We start from the raw sequence: 21,428 nt of genomic DNA, 5'->3' as shown, positions 1-21,428 counted from the left end.
AGTTAATTGAAAGATTTCAAACAAAATTACAACATAATTTCATTATTATTTCCTCCAACAAAGAACTTTACATTTTTAAAGGAGAACAAGCATCTTATTTTTCTAACGAATGAGCACAACACATGGAGTATTATGCGAACATTTTCCTCGCAGTACTATCCATTCTATATATGTGTGTAATTCTAATGAAACGCAACGGAAATAATTGCCAGCTTCGAGCAAACTTTCTAAATAAAAACATTACCCCATCAGAATAAATTTAAGATTTAAAAAAAGAAACTCGGGCTAAATAATCCTTGATGTAATGAATTCCAAATATGACTGACTGCCCTCGAGTCAAACTTAAAACATGATATACGCCTTACGCTAATGGAGATGCTGCATGGCTTCCTATATTAGTGATCGTATGCATTTTGAGCTCACCCTAAAGGTCTATACCAATGATGGGTGTATTCATATGGTTAATTTAGGAGTAGATTGAAGTGGAACTCTGGAATACAGATCTACAGTAACGCTCAAATCGCTTCAAGACCGAAAATGTGGTGGAAACACAAACAAATAGGTAAACAAGCAGACAAAGATATCAGGGGCTTCGATGTTGTTTGAAATTGAAATTAAAGTCAAAAATGCGTGTATACCAATGATAATGGTGAAACAGAGAATTTATTAGCACACCCCACGGTTGTTTGCTGTGGTCATTTATTGATTTTTGTAACCAAAAAATGTATTGTTCAATTTCAGACCTGCACAATACCAACATCTATCACACCAGCAGGGTTTGGCTTTTGCCGGCAAAAACATGTTTTTGCAGGCAAGGTGGCAAAAACTGGCAAAAATCTGTTTGTGCCAGTTTTTGCCTGGTTTAAACTGGCAACAACTCACATATAGTCACTCAAATATTAAAATGTAACACAGAAAGCTCATAAACAGTAACACAAAACATTTAATGAATCATTCAACATATTTTTTGTATCATCAAGTCCTTTAATTAAAAAGTTTTGAATTTGATATGCAACATTTTGTTAAATGCACTAGAGCAATAAAAATGCATGCCTTTAATTTCTTAATAATTACTTATAATTACAAAATCTGGCCTTGATACACTCAGGAAATTATTTTTGTAACTTAATAATTGGTTTTGAGATGAAAAACTAAACTATAAATCACTTTGTTAGTTTTTGCCATTTTTGCCGGCAAAAACCGTTTTTGCCAAGTGGTTAAATCCGTGGTTAAAACCGCGGTTTTTCCCACCTGCGGCAAAAACCTGCGAACCCTGTATCACACTGATACGCATATATTTTAAAGCTATTTTTAAGATAGATTTTCGTTTCTGTATCAAATTATTCACCCTTTTCTGCTTTTTGTAACATTTGTGTGCACATTGAGGGCGCTATTTATATATATTTTAAAGTTAAATTAGCAAAATAATTTGGCTTTATCCTTACATTTAATGATAACTGAGACGATATTCGTCTCAGATGATAAAAAGTTTTTGTTAGTATTTTTCGGATTTTCTAATACCATTATTCAAGTGTCTACACCCTGTAATGATGCAAACGAGATTTAAGATAAATAGTGCCATCATTGTTAAACCTTTCTTTAAAGTGACACAGTTTTATATAACACGGTCAACATGGCAACAAAATGCTCTATTGAGTTGTGTCCATTCAAATTAAACCAAGTCGCATTGATTTGGATAAAGCTGATGCAAAGAAGTAGTATAGTTCAAACTGGTTCAAACCCACTGCCATTGGTTCGTGTTCAAACGGCTCGTCTGGACAACCTAATCAAGATTATACCCGCTAGGAACAAACGGCAGTCTATCCGGTATGCTAGTGTATGACGCGTACCAGAAACCGTGCAAACTCTATGAACACGGCTTTCGGGAGAGGAAGGGAGGTCAAAGTTCAATTATAGTGCATCTTGATAAAAAAAATTATACCAGTTAAATTAATGTCTGTCAGCACTATAGAGACACACATAATGACGAACATTAATTAGATTTCATCGACGTCTACTCGAGGCATTTTCAGAAACACTCCCTGTGGATTTAAAGAGTCTCTTCATTAATCATGATTATAGAGTGTTCAATTAGAGAAGGGCTGCCGCGTAATTCATATTAAACATGCTAAAATAGCGACAAATAGCACTCAAAAAAATTGTCAAGGTGGTGGAAATCATTATAGAGTTTCTCAAAAAAAAAAAAGAACCTGAGACAATCTGAAGAAAATAATAGTAATATTTACTGCATTATTATATTTTAATTAATATTTATAATATATTCAAGGCCCAACGACTTTCATGCACAAAATAACTTGACTTGCCCGAGCAAAATAGGAAAATACACAGGGAAATTCCGCAGACTTGTGCCGGTGAATGACGTTGGTTCTGCGGAGTATTGAACTATGTGATGGAGACATTGCTTGGTTAATCCAGTACATGTACGTCTGATATTATCATTGGACATGAATGGGAAATTTTGAACGTATTTTGCCAAATGTGTTATTGACATGTTTCATTGCACACAGACAATATATATAGTTATCATGCCATTTGAACACTAATAATTTTGTACCGTATCAAAGTTTGGTAAGAAGCGAGCACGTCTTCTATTTTCTAGAAAATAAACGAACAGGAAGGAAGATCAAGAAAGCCACAGAGATCATCCACACAAAACCCAACACTCAGAAAGGACGACCAGCCCGTCATTTACGATGATCTGATGTGACCGGAGGATTGTAAACACTACGCTGAATGAAGACGCCGCCGCGATGGTGTCGCAAGTTCATACGTCGATGCTCCCTTAGACTCTGAAAAGGGTAATTTTTGTAAGCAAACATACTAATCATGGGAAACTATCATGATGGGATGCTGTACACCACTAGCGGACAGAATGACCAGCATCCAACAGCTGATCCAATAATACTATACCTTCGGTGGAAGGGAGAAAATGGCGAGGAAGACAAAACTCACCAAAAGTCTAGGGATGACTACAACTTACAAGACATTATTCAAGGTCATTTTATTATGTCGTTATTGGTGGACATGAATAATGTCTTGTCCAGACTATAGACATTGTTCAAGGTCATTTTATTATGTCGTTATTGGTGGACATGAATAATGTCTTGTCCAGACTATAGACATTGTTCAGGTCATTTTATTATGTCGTTATTGGTGGACATGAATAATGTCTTGTCCAGACTATAGACATTGTTCAGGTCATTTTATTATGTCGTTATTGGTGGACATGAATAATGTCTTGTCCAGACTACATGTATAGACATTGTTCAGGTCATTTTATTATGTCGTTATTGGTGGACATGAATAATGTCTTGTCCAGACTATAGACATTGTTCAGGTCATTTTATTATCTCGTTATTGGTGGACATGAATAATGTCTTGTCCAGACTATAGACATTGTTCAGGTCATTTTATTATGTCGTTATTGGTGGACATGAATAATGTCTTGTCCAGACTATAGACATTGTTCAGGTCATTTTATTATGTCGTTATTGGTGGACATGAATAATGTCTTGTCCAGACTATAGACATTGTTCAGGTCATTTTATTATCTCGTTATTGGTGGACATGAATAATGTCTTGTCCAGACTATAGACATTGTTCAGGTCATTTTATTATGTCGTTATTGGTGGACATGAATAATGTCTTGTCCAGACTATAGACATTGTTCAGGTCATTTTATTATGTCGTTATTGGTGGACATGAATAATGTCTTGTCCAGACGATAGACATTGTTCAGGTCATTTTATTATGTCGTTATTGGTGGACATGAATAATGTCTTGTCCAGACTATAGACATTGTTCAGGTCATTTTATTATCTCGTTATTGGTGAACATTTATATTTCTTGACATTTAAAAACAACACATAATTTTATCAATTAGTTTGGCATTACAATAATCTACCATTGCTCCTTTGTAAGAGATCATGGCCTTGAACGTGTAAAGTTCGAGTTGAGTGGGTTAATTTTATTCCTTGCAGATACACTGTTGAAATATCAAATCCATACACATACAGGTGTATCTTTCATTATTTTAAGTAAATATAACTTCACATATTGACAACCCTTACCGTGCTAATACTTGTATAATGAAAGGGGGGATCCATACATATTATTATTATCATAACTTCATAAATTTAAAGTCTTTATTGTGCTTTTAAATTCAATCATTCATAAAACAAATGCTCTTGATTGATACTTTCCCCTACTTTCTCCTCATTTTCGTTATTTGTAGTGTTGGAGTATTTTAAGCTGCGGTATATTTCAATCTCGCTGCGAAGATTTCAGTGACAAGTGTTAAGAGAGTCCAGTTGTTGGACACTGCAGTAAACCAATTAGACAATTCCTTTTGAAAACTATGTTTTAGATCCTCATCTGTTTTGATAAACTACAGAGTCATCAGAAAAGCAGTGAAGTGATGAAAATATCACTCGACAACACTAGCTAACAAGAACATCGTTCACCACCTTGAGGGCTATGATTTCTTAGATTTGTGAGGCTACTTTGCAAATAGTTCATGAAACCCTCTATCTCTGAAAGAATTCTGACAGAGGCTATCCCTTATCATATTACTATCAAATGAGTAGGACGGCTTAGAGCTCTTAGGGGAAATGAGCAAGGTGATATCCGTAGAATCACTTGTGGCAGCTCTTACACAGCAACTTGGATTGCCCTAAAGAATTCTTAAGGCGTAGTAATAGCCCAATCGATAGTTCCACAGCTGAGATTTCATCAATGACTAAAAGTTCATCTTAGGATAGAGTGAAACAACTTCCTTCACCTACGCTGAGTTTAACGTGGGTGCTATGTTTGAATTGAGGAAACGTTAAGTATTACAGCTTATTACAAATCTGGTTTATGAGTCTGTCACCTGCGGTAGCTCTTAGCGACTTGAATTAATCTATAGTATGTCACCAAGTCATTTTTTGCAAGTCAAGTCCAAGTCACAAGTCCTTTTGTCCAAGTCCCAAGTAAGTCAAGTCATTTTGAAAAAGTTGCAAGTCAAGTCAAGTCACAAGTCATCAAATCACAAGTAAAGTCGCAAGTAAGTCACAACTTATCACAAGTCACTACAAGTCTATTCACCAGTTGGTCATGGTGTGATTTGTTGATGGGTATTCAATATGGCGGAAATCAAATTGAGTTTCGGAGTACAGTACTAATGAAGTCTGATACACTATAATACTGAAGTTTAGTAATAATAATGGTCACAACCCTCTATCTCTGAAAGAATTCTGACAGAGGCTATCCCTGATCATATTACTATCAAATGAGTAAGACGGCTTAGAGCTCTTAGAAGGGACATGAGCAAGGTGATATCCGTAGAATCACTTGTGGCAGCTCTTACACAGCAACTTGGATTTCCCTAAAGAATTCTTAAGGCGTTCATCTACGCTGAGTTTATCGTGGGTGCTATGTTTGAATTGAAGAAACGTAAAGTATTATAGCTTATTACAAATCTGGTTTATGAGTATTTCACCTGCGGTAGCTCTTACACAGCGACTTGAATTAATTTTGTAAGGCGTAGTGCTAGATAACGATTGGTTTCAATAGGTTTAACCTATTTCAACTTAAAGGAAGTGTCCGGCAATCACAACATTATGGAAAAATAATTATCAAGCACGAGTCACTTTAAAACAAAGTCATAATGACCATAAAAACGAATAAAAACAGCAATCTCTCAACACACGATATTCAAAATTCCCGCACCGAAATTTTCCTAGACTTAAAAAACATTAGGCATAGGTGGGAATCGAACCAGGTACCTCCTGGTTTTGAAGCCCCGATAATACCACTATAAATAGATAAATAAATAAATAAATAAATAAATAAATAAATAAATAAATAAATAAATAAATAAATAAATAAATAAATAAATAAATAAATAAATAAATAAATAAATAAATAAATAAATAAATAAATAACTGTTGGTGTTGTTTCCACGGAGGGAGAATCTCAGAATGTGGGGTTTGTCCACATTAAACCTCATCTGCCACTTGGATGACCACTGGTCCAGACGGTTTTTAAAAGTCTTGTTGAAGTAGATCACAATCGCCAAGGCTGGACACAGGTCTATATAAAAGGCAATCATCCTCGAAGAGACGGAGCTTAGATGAAATCCCAGATGGAATATCATTGATAAATGATAAAAAAGAGTAGTGGCCCAAGGACCGTCCCCTGAGGGACTCCTGAAGTGACATCGACGTACTCAGATGACTGGCCATCAATGACAACCCGTTGAGATCGTTTAGTGAGGAAGTTTTGGATTCAATTAAGCAATGATGCATTCATCCCAAAATGCAGTCACAAAATTTATAATATTACTAAATCACCAAAACGAATTGTAACGTAGGTATGCAGAAAAGAGTTGTATTAGCAATAACAAAGTATGTGCAAAAAGATCTGTCCATGGCATGTCGCCTTCTTGAAATATCATCAAATTATCAAATTTCGGATAAAAACGCCCTAAAATTTATAACAAACATGAACCTTCCAAAATAAATGCACATTTGCACTTGGTGACCCGGTCATTATCTGGCGCTTTGATTTGGGATTCCTCGTCGCTTTCTCTCTCTAGTTACCAGTACTTTAAGTTTGCCCTTACCCCAACCCTTAATCGTTTCAGTTCATCCTATAGTTAACAACGTCCTTCACCTACGCAGAGTACACCGTGGATAGGAGGTTAACTTTAAAAAATGCTGATTGGCAATTACGTCGTATCTATAAAGACATATATCTCTTCTGTTTTACTGCAACTATTTGGGTAAACGCCGCCAATGGTAAAATATGTTATTTATTCAACACTAGATATTTTTTTCAAAGATCGAGATAATACTGTTTGGGGTCTGGTTTGGATAAACCCTCAATGTTTCATGAACAAAACAAGATACAATGTGAACAAAATACGAAAGATCATGAGTTCCAGGGTTCCATAAAGACAATTGCAAGCCGTGTGTAGTAAAACATTCAAACAAAGATTCTGATCTCGGGGCATTTTGCATGATGATGACTTAGCTTATAGGCTATACAAGACATGTTCAACATGTTCTAGGATATTGTATCATGTTATTATTGATGGGCATTTACCTTTCTTGACATTTAAATAACACATTTTAGTTTGGCATTACAATAAGTCATTTTGATTCCTTTGTAGAAGACCTTGGCCTTGAACATAATTTAAAAAGGCCGGTTTGTGGGGGCTGGATTTTATTAATTCGACAGTTACGCTGGGATTCCATACATGGACGTCTATTTCAATGCTTTAACATATTGTGAAGTCAACATTAACTAAGCTGATACATTGACAATGCTAACTCTGTTTTGAGATCCAATCACTAAAAACTTAATACAGGTACTAGCCAGGTTTAATGAAAGTGGGCAAGCCATACATAATGTATAGACGGCCGTTTCAATTCTTTTAAGTCGATATAACTTTATGCATGTTCTGCTTTTAAATCCAATCATAAGCAAAGCCAATATAAATAGGACATAATTTCAAATCAAGCGTTGCTACACTGGATTGATATTTTATTATTATTTAATTTTCTTTTATTATGCAAATTTCAGTGGCACGTTTTGACGTAGACTAAACCAAATAATAATATTTTTTGAAAATAATGTTTTGATAAATTACAAAGTGATGCGACACCTACAAAGCGGTGAAGTGATGAGAACATCGCTCAACAACCCTTGCTGCATGACAAGAACATCGCTCACCACCTTGCGGGCTATGATTTCTCAGATTTGTGTGCTACTTTTCTTAATAGGTCATGAGACTCTCATCTCTGAAAGAATCTCTGATCATAACTATCAGATAAGGAGTCGGCTTAGGAAGTTACGAGCAAGGTGATATCCGTAGAATCACTTGTGCAAGTCTCATATGGTAGCTCTTTAATACACAGCAACTTACTTTACAGACTTTTTAAGGCGTAGTATTTAGCCAAATCGATGGTTGCAATAGAGCGCGCAACCTTTCAACATAGTTGAGTCGTATTAAAGGTTAAACCTATCATACCTGCTAGCGGTCACTCGTCTTTCGTTACTTTGTCTTTTGTTTAATTTGTTAAACAAAACATTGTATAATGTTCAATTCTAGACCAAGATAATATCAACAGCTATCACACTAACATACACATATATTTTTAGCTATTTTTAACATAGATTTTCGTATCTTTAGCAACTTATTCCTCTTTTTTTTGTATTCTATAAACTGTATTATTTGCGTGCAAATTCAAGGCGCTATTTACATACATTTAAAATTTTATTTAGTCAAATAAAATAATATAAGTTATTCCATACATTTCACGATAAAAAGGTTTTTGAAAATTTCCTTGCTATCTATTACTCATTTTCTGATGTTTTAATGCCATTACACCAGTGTCTATCCCTTGTAAAGATGAAAGCAATATTTACGATAAATAGCGCCACCAGTTTTCACCTTTTCTTTAAAATGAGTACATTTTACATGCCATCAAACAACGTATGGGATGATGTACCACATAGGACAGAATAACCACCGTCCACAGTTTAGTATATGTAATACCATCTGTATTGAGTGTAAGGGAAAATGTGGAGGAAAACAAACTTCACAATGACTATGGGGATTTTGTGCGTTCGTGGCGATTAGTATAAATTACCGATGTACAGACTACAAGATATTATTCAAGGAAAAACAATATTTTGTTTTATTATTGGTAGTATTTCCCGTTCTTGACATTTAAATAACACATCATTAAGTCTGGCATTACAATAAATCAATATTGTTCCTTTGTAAGAGTATTTGGCCTTGAACATAAAAATGCCGGTTTGAGTGGGTTGGATTTTGCAGTTACACTGGGAAATCAAAATAACTGTATATTATTGACAAACAACCCACGCTGCTTTGCGATCCAATCAGTGAAAAAGATTATACATGTGAAGCCATACACATGATGCAGGCGGCTGTTTCAATTCTTTTAAGTCAATACAGTTTATACATTAACAATCCTAACTCCGCTTTGAGATCCAATCAGTAAAAAGCCAGCCTTTAAAGCTAATAAATGAAAATGGGTAAGTCATACATCTGTAGTCATACGTCTGTTTCGTTTCTTTTAACTCAGTAAAACTTGATACAAGTCCTGCTTTAAAATCCAATCAGAAATAAAGTCAATATAAATTGAGTGACATAATTTTGAATCAAGCGTTGCTGCACTTGATTTCTTTTTCTTTATCTGTAACGTAGGAATGTTAATAATAATTTCAATCTCGCTATATGAAAACTTCAGTGGTACGTTTTGACGTACACTAAATCAAGTTCAGCTTTTTTGAAAACAATGTTTTGGATCCTCGTATGTTTTGATAAATTACAAAGTGATGCGCCACCTGCAAAACGGTGATGAGAACATCGCTCAACAACCCTTGCTGCATGACAAGAACATCGCTCACCACCTTGCGGGCTATGATTTCTCAGATTTGTGTGCTACTTTCTTAATAGTTCATGAGACTCTCATCTCTGAAAGAATCCCTGATCATATTACTATCAGTAGGAGGTCGGCTTAGGAAACATGAGCAAGGTGATATCTGAAGATCACTTGTGGCAGCTCTAATACACAGCAACTTGGACTGCCCTATACACTGCTATAAGAATTCCTATTAGGTTTATAATATTAGGGATGTCACAGTGGCTGCACAATTATTCTGCGACACTGTGCATGCAAGCATAACAACAGTAAATTGAAAAGCGCGCGCATCAAAGTTGTTCAATTTTGGCAAACATCCATGTCGAAAAATTAATTTCCTCATATGTTCTATTTATCCCAATTGTTTGAATTTTTGATATATGGTGTGTGAAACCTTTTTGTGTTTACCATTTTAAATAAATATGCTTCATTTTAGAGCTACTACCTGTTTTATGGGTTGTTGAAGATCCCTCATAAATCAATAAATATAGACCTACCAACATTAAGCTGAAATACTTATCTTTCTTGGCATGTAAATTATTTCCGTCGACAACGAATGGCACACTTGAGGAAAACGAGTTGAAACATCAAATTGATTTTAAGGGAGTAACATTCCAAACCACAATAGCTCTAAGCCATTGTGTGTGTCCAAGGCCACACCATTTTGTATACGCGGTATAGTAGAATGGCGGTTCCTTTTACCATTCGTCCTCCCATATTAATCCAGATAACAAAATGTTAATTTAAAGTCTCATTGCAAATGAATTTTTATTTTTACTTTTTGGATTTGGCTTTGAGCAATGGTGACATATACCATGTTTACAGAAAAAATTGAAAATTCTATTCCAGACACCGTCAAAATGTCAAACTTTGCATTTTTTGTATTATATTTAAGTCATTAACTGCAGTTTCTTTATTCAACATCATAACAGGTTCATACTTAACAAATTTATGATGAATGAAAAGACTTTCATTAAATATTGAAAAAAAAATTACTCATGCCTAATTTACATAATAATATCATGAATACATAATTAGCTGTAATTAGCTAATTTGCATAATTAATAATTTTTTGTGTATTTTTTTGTTATCAGTTGAAAGAACTTTGTATACATATGTGTGCAAAAAAACCGCACCCTGATATCATTTACGGTTTTCTTTTGGCATCAATTTTGAATATTAATTAGCTGAACTTAGTCATTTTTTCAGCTTTAATTTGTCTGCAGATGGCCGAAATTGCTAAAATGGTATATTTGGTTAATTTATTATAATTATCCAATGATAGATTTTTTAATTTGTTTTCTTTACTTCCAGTTCAAGAAATTTCTTACCTGAAACGACTGTTGAATATGCTAATAATCTCAATGATTTTTAAACCGTTTTGACCAACATGATTTCAGTATTGAGATTAGTGGCCTGCGCACCACTCTTGAGAGCAATATGGTGTTTCACGATGGACGTGTTTTTGAAGTGTCTAGTGCTGACGTATGTCATGAATTAAAAAAATTAAACATCACTAAATCAGCTGGTCCAGACAATTTAACACCCAAATTGCTCAAATTGTGCGCTGAACAGTTAGCGGACATTTGTGCGATAATGTTTAATTGGTCTTTCAGATCGCAGTTAGTTCCTGGCATCTGGAAGCGTTCCTGCATATTCCCCATTCCAAAGAAATCTGTCATCTCTTGTATGAATGATCTTAGGCCTGTCGCGTGAACATCAATTCCGATGAAAGTGTGTGAAAGATTATTCAAAAAAACATTGTTCGACTATGTTCAAGACCACATTGATCCTCTGCAGTTTGCCTACAGAAGTAATCGTAGTTGTTCTGATGCTATTTTGTTCTTGTTGGAGAAAATGTATCACCATTGCGAAGGTACTGCTAGGTTTGGAAACACCGTCAGAACAATGTTTTTTTACTTTTCGTCCGCTTTTAACACCAGGGTACAGTTTTAGCACCATTCTTATTCACTATTTACAAGTCCCATTTCAGATCGAATGACCCGGCATGTCCTGTAAATTTGCGAACGATAGTGCCATGATTGGGCTAATTGCCGATGATGATGATACTGTTTACCAACAACAGCTTGTTCGGTTTGTCAACTACTGTGATGCCAACTACTTAGAGCTAAATGTCTCCAAAATAAAGGAAATGGTTATTGACTTTAGAACCTCTAAACGTCGTTCTCCAGGTCCCGTTGTCTTAAAGGGAGATAACGTAGAGCGTGTGTCATCATACAAGTACCTTGGCATTATGATAGATGACAAGCTGAACTGGCATAAACATGTTGATCACATGGTTAAAAACTCAACTCTCGCATGTATTGTTTCAGGAAACTGAAATTTTTTCATGTCAATTCTCGTATCCTCGCTTTGTTTTATGATTCAGTTGTGGCAAGTGTCTGGCGTTATTGTTTACTTTGTTGGGGAGGGAACATTGCCATAGAGGAGAGCGTGGCCTAGCGGTTAAGGCATAGGACTGTGAACCCAAGGGTCAATGGTTCGAATCCCAGGTCCGGCTCTTTGTGTCCTTGAGCAAGACACTTCACTCTACTTGCTTAGTGCTTCGGAGGGCACTTTAAGCTGTCGGTCCCGTGTACATGCATATTTTCTCACATTAATGTAGTGTGCACGCTAAAGAACGTCACAGGCTATTCGAAAAGAGCAGGGGATCATCCCGGTCATGTTGACTGTACTTCAAAATACACTCATCTACTCTAGGTTCCAGAGTAAAAAATAAGTACAGCTTGTCTGTACGCAGTGCGACAATACTCATACATATGAGGGAGGCACTTATAAGGAAGAAGAAGAAGAAGGAGACAGACAGAGGGTGGAAAGGGTAATTAAAGAAGCTAGTAGAATCATAGGCTCACCACGACAGGATATCCAGACAGTGTACACTGATCTTTTGTTGAAGAAGCTCACCGATGTGATGGAGGATCCCCAACATCCACTCCACCATCGCTTGTCATATCATCATAACTCAAAAACTGGTCGTATGCAACTGCCGCGTGCAAATACAGACAGGTACCTGAACTCATTTGTCCCTCAAGCTATTTTGTATCATAACTCCAAGTACCGTCGTTAATTTATGTTTTCACACCATTTCTAGGGAGTGCCTTTGAATTCCATTGTGCTTTATATAATACCTGTTTTTGTATTATGCTTGTTCTCTAATGTAATGTATTTTATTATGATCTCATGTGCATGTAATTTCCAGAAATGGATTAATAAAGTTTAACTTGACTTGACTTGACTTTGACGAAGTCAGAAAAGATAGGCATTTAACCTGTGATACTTAAATTAACGCTGCTTTTTCAAGCAAGCGTCCAAATAAACCTTCAAAATCTCGAAATGTGCCAATTTGATCATTATAGCCATTTGTGGCAGATTTGCATTCCATTTATGAGCATATTAAAATTGGCACTACATCACAATGCATTGACCGATTTCAATTCCGTTTTTTGATTTTTGATGCTTTAATAAAGCTCATTCATGTAGTAACATTAAATAACGTGTTTCTGCTGCGCTTATTTTTGAGGTGATATGTCTAATAATAGCCTAAATCGATGGTTCTACTAGTGATTTCATCAAACTTAAAGTTCATCTTAGGATAAAGTGGAACAACTTCTTTCACATAGCTACGTTTGCTTAGTACACTACGCAAAAAAAGTTTCTTTATGGTTAGAAAATTAACCCACTATTAAAATCTAGTGACTAATTTTGTACGTTTGCTAAACAATTGCATGCGGGTGATTATCTTGCGCATTTTGACACCTCAATCACTACTCTGCGACACTCCTGAGAAAAGATATGAATGTTTAAGTAACACGAGGTCGAAAAATGAAAATTGCAAAAAAGCCTATTCAAGTTTTCAGCATAAAAGAACACAAAAAACAACAAACATGCAGAAAACATTTTTGTTTAACTGCTGAGCACATTTCAGGCATCATACTGCCGCTTCCAACTTCACTTGAGATTAATCTCTTTCTTTACCAGTCTTTCAATACTTTGTGTGTCCACCGTTGGCTTCCCTTACCATGCTTACAGCAGCCACGCGGTGTCTCATGCTCCTAATGAGGCGTCGAATGTTACCTTGCTCAACTCCGTTCCACTCGTTGATAAGGATGCGACGCAATCCCACCAGAGTTGTATCTGCCTTTATCTTCTTATTGACTCGTCTCTTATGTCAATCCCAACGGTTCTCCAAGGGGTTAAGATCAGGGCTTCTGGAGGGCCGGCCACTCAAGTGTCTCAATTCCTTCTGCTTCCAGGAATGCAGCTCTGTAATCAAGACCTGTTTTGAATCCCTTTTCCAAATCCATCTCTCAAAACGTAAATGTCTTAGTACCCACTCACCTTTGTCTTTGATCATTCATCTGCACAATAAGCAAAGGATTATCCAACATGCATCAATTAAAATGCTTTAAATTAAAATTGGGAATAATGAAACCGTCTTGGATCAGTGAATCAGCTCTAAAACCATTGAATAGGCTTCTTTGCAATTTTCATTTTTCGACCTTGTATTACTTAAACATTCATATCTTTTCTCAGGAGTGTCGTAGGGTAGTGATTGAGGTGTCAAAATGCGCAGGACAATCTCCCGCATGCGATTATTTAGCAAACGTACAAAATTGGTCGCTTGATTTTAACAGTGGGTAAATTTCCTAACCATAAAGAAACTTTTTTTGCGTAGTTTATATACATCGTGGATGCTATGTTTGAATCACGGAAACGTTAAGTATTACAAATCCAGTTTATGAGTCCTACACCTGTGGTAGCTCTTACACAAGCTTACACAGTCAGCGACTTGAATTAATCTACATAATTTTTAAGACGTAGTATTAGCTAACGATGGTTGAAGTACGTTTAACCCATTTCAACTTAGTCGTAATAGTTCATCCTACAGTTAACAACGTCCTTCACCTACGCAGAGTACACCCGGATAGTATGTTAACTTTAAAAAATGCCGATTGGCAATTACGTCATATCTATAAAGACATATCTCTTCTGCTCTACCATAAGTATTTGGGAAAATAATTTGCGAGGATAATATTGCAACAATTTATCTAATCTATATTACAATTTGAAAATATGTTATTTAATCAACAGTAGATATGTTTTTTCAAAGATCGAGATTAGACGAGGTATACTGTTTGGTGCCTGTTATGGGTAAACCCTCCAACTCGTATTCGTGTTGTAACAACGTTATTCCCGAACGTTAATGTAACGTCATTATGACGTTGTTTCGACGTCAAGTTGTGAACGTCGGAACAACGTCACTATGACGTTATATCAACGTCCGAAACTCACAACACGAATACAAGTTCACAAATTAACGTAATTACGACGTCCGTAGATTACGTTGTATCGGGGTCAGACCATGACATTTATACGGCGTTGTAATAACGTGCTTTATACGTTGAAACAACGGCATAAATTTGCGTACTAACGATGTCCGAAGATGACGTTGTATCTGGGTCAGTTCATGACTTTAAACCACGTTTTAACCACGTGCTTTATACGTCGAGACAATGTGATTATGACATTATATTAACATCCGGCAACAATGATGCTCAATCCCAAAAAGGGAGAGCGTATAAAAATTCAAAGTTTAGAACTTCAGGAATAGAAGTCGTTACTTTGAGTTTCACGCCTAAAAGCGATCGTCAGACAACACGATGGAGAAATTTTGGCTGGACAACAATCTCCTTGGAATGGAAGAATTTACATTCCATGGTGTCAACATCTAAACTATTTTTCAGATACGTATTTGTGTAACGTTTTCTGAACGTATTATTCAAACGTTGTCACCTGCAGGTCTGGTCAAACATTGCTTCAACGTCGAAACAACGTCATTAAAACGTCATAATGATGTTATTTCAACGTCCAAAAATCAACGTCGAAAATAACGTTGTCACTACACGAATACGAGTTCACAGATTTACGCGTTTACAACGTAAATGACAACCTACCCCAGCTAACACATTACATTTATCGCGGGAAGTTTATACATTGGCAATCCTAACTCTGCTTTTTAGATCCAATCAGTACAGGAATGATGAAAGTGGGCAAGCCATACATATTATAGATGACTGTTTCATTTCTTTTAAGTCAGTATAACCTATTTTCTCTAACTGTATCGCTAGAATGTTAATAATAATATTTCAATCTCGCTGCATATTATCAAAAAGTTTGGTTACAAAACGGTTTTCTTATAAATGTATCTACGCACAGTTTCCACCTCGATACACCCTAGTACACAGATATTTCCAAGCACATCGAGTCTAGCCTCTACGCAGTCTGTGTTTATAACTTACGGTTGAGTGCATAGCATCATAAGAGCTGTGTGAGATCTAGTGGAAAATAGGCATCTGAGATTGGTTTTTGTCAAAACCTCAAGTGTTCCCTTCATCCAATCAGAAATATTTCATATCGAACGAAAGCTAACACTTACCCCTAAAACACTTTTTTTTCATTACGTCAACAGATAACGCAATTCAATGTTTATAGCAAGGCGAATGTGGTAAATCTATTTAAAACGACCTATCCAAGCACAATGTTTGACCAAAATGTAGGTTTTAAAAGTCAAAACCTCAAGTGATCCTTGAAATATTTTTCAAATTTTATGTCATTAAATGAAAGAGCACACTTATATTGTCCATTATACTAGCTTCATTTCAATAACCAATGGCAAATTCTCTTTAAATTGCCAATCTTGTGCAAAAGGTTACTATTTTCGCCTGTTTTGCCATACGGTTGTAAATTCAATGAACTATGACTTTGCTATTAAAAGAGCGCTTACAAATTGATGTATTATTAGCAAATTTCAGTGGCACGTTTTGACGTACACTAAACCAAGTTAATCTTTTTTGAAAACAATGTTTTGGATCCTCGTATGTTTTGATAAATTACAAAGTGATGCGACACCTGCAAAGCGGTGAAGTGATGAAAACATCGCTCAACAACCCTTGCTGCATGACAAGAACATCGCTCACCACCTTGTGGGCTATGAGTTTTCAGATTTGTGTGCTACTTTTCTTAATAGTTTATGAGACTCTCATCTCTGAACATGCTGAAAGAATCCCTGGTCATAATTACTATCAGATAAGGAGGTCGGCTTAGGAAGTTACGAGCTAGGTGATACCCGTAGAATCACTTGAATTGCCCTAAAGAGTTCCTAAGGCATAGCCCAATCGATGGTTCTACTCGAGATTTCATTAAATTGAAAGTTTTTAAAGTGAAACAACTTCATTCACCTACGCTTAATATAACGTAGATGCTCAGAGCGTTTGACTTTGAATAGAGGAAACTTTGAGAGTTGCAAATCTGTCTTATGAATCTTACATGTGAGCTCATTATAGTAGCTCTTTAATAGACAGTACTTGCTTTACAGATTTCTTAAGGGGTACTACACCTGTAGTAAATTGTGACTATTTTTGCATTTTTCTCAAAATTAATAACACACTGGTAACAAAAGTTATGTATATTATTGGGGCAAGGAATCCAATTACTACACTGAAATTTCAGTGAATCAAAACAAGCGGTTCAGTAAATATGATAGGAAATGAGGTACATCCTAGCGGTACCTCATTTTCTATCACAAGTATCGAACCGCTTGTCTTGGGTCACTGAAATTCCAGTGTAGTAATTGGATTCCTTGCCCTATAATATACATAACTTTTGTTACCAGGGTGTTATTAGTTTTTGAGAAAAATGCAAAAATAGTCACAAATTTATTGAGGGGTGTAATTTAAAGTTATTTCATAAGTGTGACGACATTTTTGGGAATCCCCTCTCATGCATCAAGTTGACCAAAAACAAATTGAATCATATCTAATTTTGGATGGTTGAGATCCCCTGTTCTCTAGAATGTTCATTGTATTGCACCATTAGGGGAAATCCCAAGAGTGTAAAGTAGATATGACATCATATTGGATTTCCCCAGAAAGTGTAGTAATGTGAAAGGTTAATGTTTGTTATGAGACTTGAAAATTCCTAGGTTACATCATTTGTTGTGAAGATGTGAATGAAGTAATTGGCTATTAATAGAATGGGACTTTTTGTGATGGTATATAAGCAAATGTAAACACAATTCTTCACAATATAGTGTTGCTGTGAGCTAGTAATATGGCTTACAGTCCATATGCCTTAAAGACATATCTAATGCAATCAATGTACTACTATCCTGTAATATCGGAGAGGATCTAGAATACGTCAAAGGGCGTACCTTTTCCAAGAAAGGAATTTATATTATATTCTTCTGTAGACTTGCTGAAGTCTGGTTTATGACACAACACGTCTGTCAATGTAGATTTGTAGTGCGCTTGAGTGCAGCACACACACACAATTTGCTCTCCACAAGAGATTCAACTTTGATGTGGTTTTTGATTGAAACATCGTTCCAGAAGCTGTTTAAAAGTATTTTGGAGACCCAAGGACACTGCTGGACAGTTTTTGTGGATTTCGGCTGCTCAGTTTTCTATATTTTGTGGATTTTTACATCACAATTTTGTGTTGTTAAGGATGATGCTAGCCAACTCTCTACAGTATAGTACTATCCCATGCAGAAAACACTTGGTCTCAGTGATTGCACTTATAGCCCTGGTGCTTATCACTGTGTGTTCAACCCAATTGATCTGTATTGATTACCAGCATCCTAATAGCACAATGTGTTATAGTAGGGATGAACTGTTGCAAATGAGATCTGAAGTGACTATGAAACTTCCTACAAATCTATGGCAATACATTACATCACTTGGTATACGATCCGAACCGATAATCAGAAGGGGTCGGAGAGGGGGAAAACGCCACCCGAGAGTGCCACCTGTTGTAGATACCGATGCTGATCAATATAGTCCTATACCAACCATCATAGGAAATAGGCCTAAACCAAATGAACTTCAAACACCTCGTTATGCTACCTGTACTAACTTACGTCAGTTACCACACTATGGTACTATGGACTCAAAACTTAATGTGTGCTTATGGAATGCACAATCATTGGGAAACAAGACTGTTCTTCTTGTTGATTACATGCTTGAACATGACATCGACATAATGATATTAACTGAGACATGGCTACGTGATGATGATAGGGTTATCATCGGTGAAAGTACACCTCCTGGATACTCTTTTCTGAATATATCGCGCCCTAACAACGCCCGTGGTGGTGGTATTGCCATTATATTCAAAACCCCGCTGAACTTGTCTCTAAGAAAATCTCAATGTGTCACCAAGTACTTTGAATCAGCATGCATAACAGACAATGCAAATCGCCTCAACCTTGTCGCCATCTACCGTCCTCCACCATCTCCTGAAAATCGATTTCGTCATTCTGACTTCATTGCTGAATTTGATAACTTTGTTGATGACATTTCAATACTTCCTGGAAAGATGCTCCTTGTCGGGGACTTCAATGTGCATTGGGATCGTCCAGACAAATCCGATGTCATACAGTTTTCAAACATTATTACCTCTGCTAACCTCATGCAGCATGTGGATAGACCAACGCATACGTATGGGCACATTTTGGATCATGTGTTCACCGTTTCTGATGACAATCTTGTTTTGAACTGTACTGTTGATGAAAGTTTCATCGCTGATAGAGTTAAAGTCAAACATCACTGTGTCCATTTCAATGTGAACCTTGAAAAACCACTTCCCGAGCGTGTCACACAAGTTCTCAGGAACTACAAGGACATCAATGATTCTGACTTTGAAAACTCGCTCTCTCAACATTTTAATGACATCCCATTGTTTGAGAATCCGGGTGATATTTTTGACTGGTACAATCAGGTTGTCCGTGCGACTCTGGATGAGCTTGCACCTGCAACAACTCGCTCAAGGTCTATCAGATGTAGAATGCCTTGGTACAACAACTCTGTCCATCAATCGCGTCAAGAACGCCGTCGCAAAGAACGTAAATGGAGAAAGTCACGCTCTGAAAATGATCGCTTGGAATTCACTGAAGCTAACAAAAATGTCAAGACTAACATCACAATTGCCAAAAAGGATTATTTTGGCACCAAACTTCACAATGCCAGCACAAAGGAAGTGTTTCAAGTCATGAATCAGTTGTTGAACAATCAGGGAGACCTCTTCCATCTTACAATGATCCTGCTGATCTCGGCAATAAGTTTGCTCATTTCTTTGTGACTAAGATCCGCAGAATTCGTCAAGATTTGAATATTGACAGTGGTAATTGTACTGATCATTGTGTTGATAACTGCATACGATTTAGTCAATTTCATGAAGTATCTATGGATGATGTGAGACGTACTATCACTAAGTCTTCTAATTCGACATGCCTTTTAGACCCTGAGCCCACATGGCTCTTGAAGCAGCATTTAGAACTCCACCTTCCAGTATTAACTGAGCTTGTTAATAGTTCTCTGAGAACTGGTATTTTCCCTGCCAACGCACATTCGGCTGTGGTTTCTCCTCTCCTTAAGAAGCCTTCTTTGTGTAAGGATGATCTGAAGAACTACAGACCAGTCAGCAACCTCCATTTCGCTGCTAAAATCATTGAGAAGTGTGCTGCGACACAGTTTGTTGAACATCTCAGCTTGCACCAACTAATGGATCCCTTGCAATCTGCTTACAGGGCCTGTCACTCTACTGAGACTGCACTCATAAAAGTTCAAACTGACATCTTGACTGAAATTGACTCAAAATGCGTCGTCCTCCTAGCGCTCCTCGATCTATCAGCGGCGTTTGATACTATAGAACATAACATCTTGATTAGCCGTCTTGAAAAACGCTTTGCTGTATCCAACACTGCTCTTCAGTGGTTCACCTCCTACCTACGTGACTGGAAAAGCCAAGTTAATGTTGCAGGTCATTTATCTGATCCCATAACTAGCGATTTTGGTGTGCCGCAAGGCTCTGTGATGGGCCCACTTCTGTTTACCGCATATATTCGTCCCATAAGTGACATTGCCATCAGTCATGGAATTAGATATCATATCTATGCCGACGACACGCAACTTTACATCTCGTTTAATCCCAGCATTCCCGGTGATATGGAGCGTGCCCTGTCTACATTGACTCACTGTATCCATGAAATCAAAACCTGGATGTCATCAAACTGTCTGAAGCTGAACGATTCTAAAACGGAGTTCTTTGTTGCAGGGTCACCTTACAATCTTAAACACTTGCCCCAAATTGAACTCACAATTGGCACAGCCAAGATCAAGCCATCTGAGACTGTTCGAAACCTCGGCGTCATGTTCAATCCAACAATGACTCTTTCCAGCCATGTCAACTTCCTTCGCAGATCCATCAATTTCCAATTAAGAAATCTCTGGCGTATTCGTCAATTCATCGACCAGGACACTTGCCACCTTGCAGTTCTTGCGCTCATTTCATCTCGTCTAGACTATTGCAACGGACTCTTTACTTCATTATTCGGCAAAGACCTTACAAGACTACAACGCCTACAGAATAATGCTGCGAGACTGGTTTTTGCAGTTGGTCGCAGAACTGACGCTTCCAATCTCCTAGAGACCTTGCACTGGCTTCCAGTTCGCCAACGAGTACTGTTTAAAATCCTTCTGTACGTCTATAAGTCCATGCAACAACTGAGTCCCAACTACATTTCAGACTACTTTACCGTTTATGTTCCTCCTCGTACCTTGCGATCGTCTTCTGACACTAACCGGCTTGCTATTCCAAGACGCAGCCACAGAATGACTGGCGAAAACAGATTTCACATTGCAGCCGCTACGGCATGGAATACACTACCCGTGGACATAAAATCTGCTGCGACCACATCCGCGTTCAAGTCTATGCTAAAGACTCATTTGTTTTCTTGAACTGTTCTCTTGTTATTTGACTTTTGTGTATATTTTTGTAAGCGCCATGGTATCTTTGTGAATGGCGCCATAAATGCCTGTAAATGTAAAATGTAAATGTAAGTGGGAACAGGGGGATCCAATGCAGACCTGTTTGCCTGAAGAAATTGTGTGA

At 36.9% G+C, this 21,428-nt stretch overlaps 1 protein-coding gene across 1 annotated transcript; it reads left to right on the top strand.

The window, feature by feature from the left end:
- Positions 1-17,984: 17,984 nt before the first annotated feature.
- LOC140147390 (uncharacterized) lies at positions 17,985-19,616 on the top strand. The gene has a single exon (XM_072169168.1). The coding sequence runs from the start codon at positions 17,985-17,987 to the stop codon at positions 19,614-19,616; it is 1,632 nt and encodes a 543-aa protein (XP_072025269.1).
- The last annotated feature ends 1,812 nt before the right edge of the window (positions 19,617-21,428 follow it).

The sequence above is a fragment of the Amphiura filiformis genome, chromosome 3, assembly GCF_039555335.1.
Source record: "Amphiura filiformis chromosome 3, Afil_fr2py, whole genome shotgun sequence".
Lineage (NCBI taxonomy): Eukaryota > Metazoa > Echinodermata > Ophiuroidea > Amphilepidida > Amphiuridae > Amphiura > Amphiura filiformis.
This window is presented reverse-complemented; position numbering and strand designations above follow the sequence as displayed.